General features: G+C 37.7%; 1 protein-coding gene across 1 annotated transcript; it reads right to left on the bottom strand.

The window, feature by feature from the left end:
• Positions 1-1,127: 1,127 nt before the first annotated feature.
• Positions 1,128-1,775, bottom strand: LOC132272643 (uncharacterized). Its single transcript, XM_059773745.1, has one exon. It carries the CDS (start codon positions 1,773-1,775, stop codon positions 1,128-1,130), a length of 648 nt encoding a protein of 215 aa, XP_059629728.1.
• Positions 1,776-2,074: the final 299 nt, after the last annotated feature.

Genomic DNA, 2,074 nt, shown 5'->3' with positions numbered 1-2,074 from the left:
CCTTGAGAGTTGCCAAAGATCAGTTGTTCCAATACCTTGAGAAGAATGTCGAAGATATTCCTTCATTTCAACAAAACTTGATCACTGTCTTGTCTACATTGAAGAAAAATCCAGACCTTTCTCTAGAAATTAAACTCTCTTTAGGCCAATTGCAACACCAGCTACCTTTCATGGCGACAAATATCAATTCTTTGGCAACGGCCACTGGTGAACCCAATCAGAAAATTCAATTGAAGGATAAGGCTTCTGAAGATCTCAATAACAGCCTCCTTCTTTATCCAGAGATCAAAACCAAGTTTGAGCAAATGACTGATAAAAAAGAGAGTCTTACTGCGGAGATGGAAAAAATTCAAAAGGAATTGGAGAGACTTGAGACTGAAGAGGCTGAATTGGAACAGATTGCTCAAGCAATCTTTGCTGAATCAAGAAAGTATAGGAAAAGCTGGGAGGATCTTGCTGAAGAAATTCATTTTCTAGAAGAAGTGAAAAACAAAGCTGAGGAAGAAGCAGGTCAATCCAAACTTCTTTGGGAAAGCTTCAAAGGCAAGTTTGCCTCTTTATGATGATGTAGTTCTTTGTTGGCTTCTTGGACACTTTCTTTTGATGTAATAATCATAGGTGTTTTAGGTCCAGACACCTTTCTTTTGAATGGCATGCAATAGAACTTTTTCATATATTGAAATGCCACTTTTTAGTTTCATCCTATATCTTCGTGCTTTCACACCACACTTTATTTAATTGAAATGGAATGCATAAGAGATAAAAGGCAAGATTGAAAATAACTTAAGAACCATGAGTTGATTCCAAATAAAAATATGAAAATAACCAAAATACCTCTTGCCGGAAATACTTGGTTCTTTTATTCATTGGAAAATCCTATGAAAATTCAAAATTGCCAAGGCCAGTGAAACGGCCATTGGAAAAAATTTTAGGCGTTTCCATATGAAAATCCTATTTCCTTTCCAAATGCCAATTCTCTTTTGGAAGGCTTGACCAACCGTTCATTCGGCTGGTCTTAGTATCCTTTTCTCCCAGGCTTCAAAGATTGAGGGGTGATACTGTTTCAAGTATACCCCATTGATAGGAGATAAATGAAACTTGCCATTTATATCCATCAACTGATAAACTCATTTTCCTAGAATCCTTTCAACTAAGAAAGGTCCTTCCCATTTTGGAGTCCACTTGCCAAACTCTCTATCTCTAGTCCTGAGTGGCAATTTGACTTTCCAAACCATGTCTCCTTCTAGTAAAGACTTAGCCTTTACCTTTTTGTTGTAAGCTCTCATCACCTTCTTCTTCTGTGCAATAACATGGTCTAAAGCACTTAACCGAACTTCATTAAGGTCTTCAAGCTCTGTTAGCATGGCTTGAGTATATTCAGCTAGGGTTAACTCATTTTGGAAAGCTACTCTTGCTGACTTCACTGTCATTTCCATTGGAAGTACTGTATCGTGTCCATACGTTAACATATAAGGAGTAACTCCAGTACTTGTTCTTTTTGAATTCCTATAAGCCCATAGTTCTTTTGACAAAAGATTATGCCACTGCTGTGGATACTTCTCAATCATCTTCTCAATTATGCCAATGATGACCTTGTTAGATGCCTCTGCTTGTCCATTTACTTGAGCAAAGTATGGAGTAGAGCTTGTGAACTGGTTATTATATATGTCGAATAGATCTTGCACCATACTTCCTAGAAAGGAAAGACTTTTATCTGTGGCGATGATTTCCGGAATTCCAAACCGATGGATGATATGCTTCTCAATGAAATCCATCACTGTTGATTGTACACATGATTTCAAAGGAATGGCTTCCACCCATTTCGTGAAATAGTCTGTGGCCACTACTATATGAGTATGGTCATCAACAGAAGGAGGTGTGATTTTCCCAATGAAATCTAACGCCCAACCTCTAAATGGCTATATCTTCACCACAAGCTGCATGTTAATGGCTGGCACTCTTTGAATAGGACCATACTTTTGACAAGCTTGACAACTTTTGGCAAAGTCATTACAGTCTTTTAAAATGCCTCTCCAATGATATCCATACCTTCTTAGTAGCCATCTCATCTTTA

Source organism: Cornus florida, unplaced genomic scaffold, assembly GCF_030987335.1.
Source record: "Cornus florida cultivar Cherokee Brave unplaced genomic scaffold, ASM3098733v1 CherokeeBrave_3.0.0_Hap2_Chr09, whole genome shotgun sequence".
Lineage (NCBI taxonomy): Eukaryota > Viridiplantae > Streptophyta > Magnoliopsida > Cornales > Cornaceae > Cornus > Cornus florida.
This window is presented reverse-complemented; position numbering and strand designations above follow the sequence as displayed.

Bases quoted from the DNA above. Each gene is read 5' to 3' on its own strand.
- LOC132272643 (XM_059773745.1), bottom strand. From the start codon at position 1,775: ATGGATTTCATTGAGAAGCATATCATCCATCGGTTTGGAATTCCGGAA.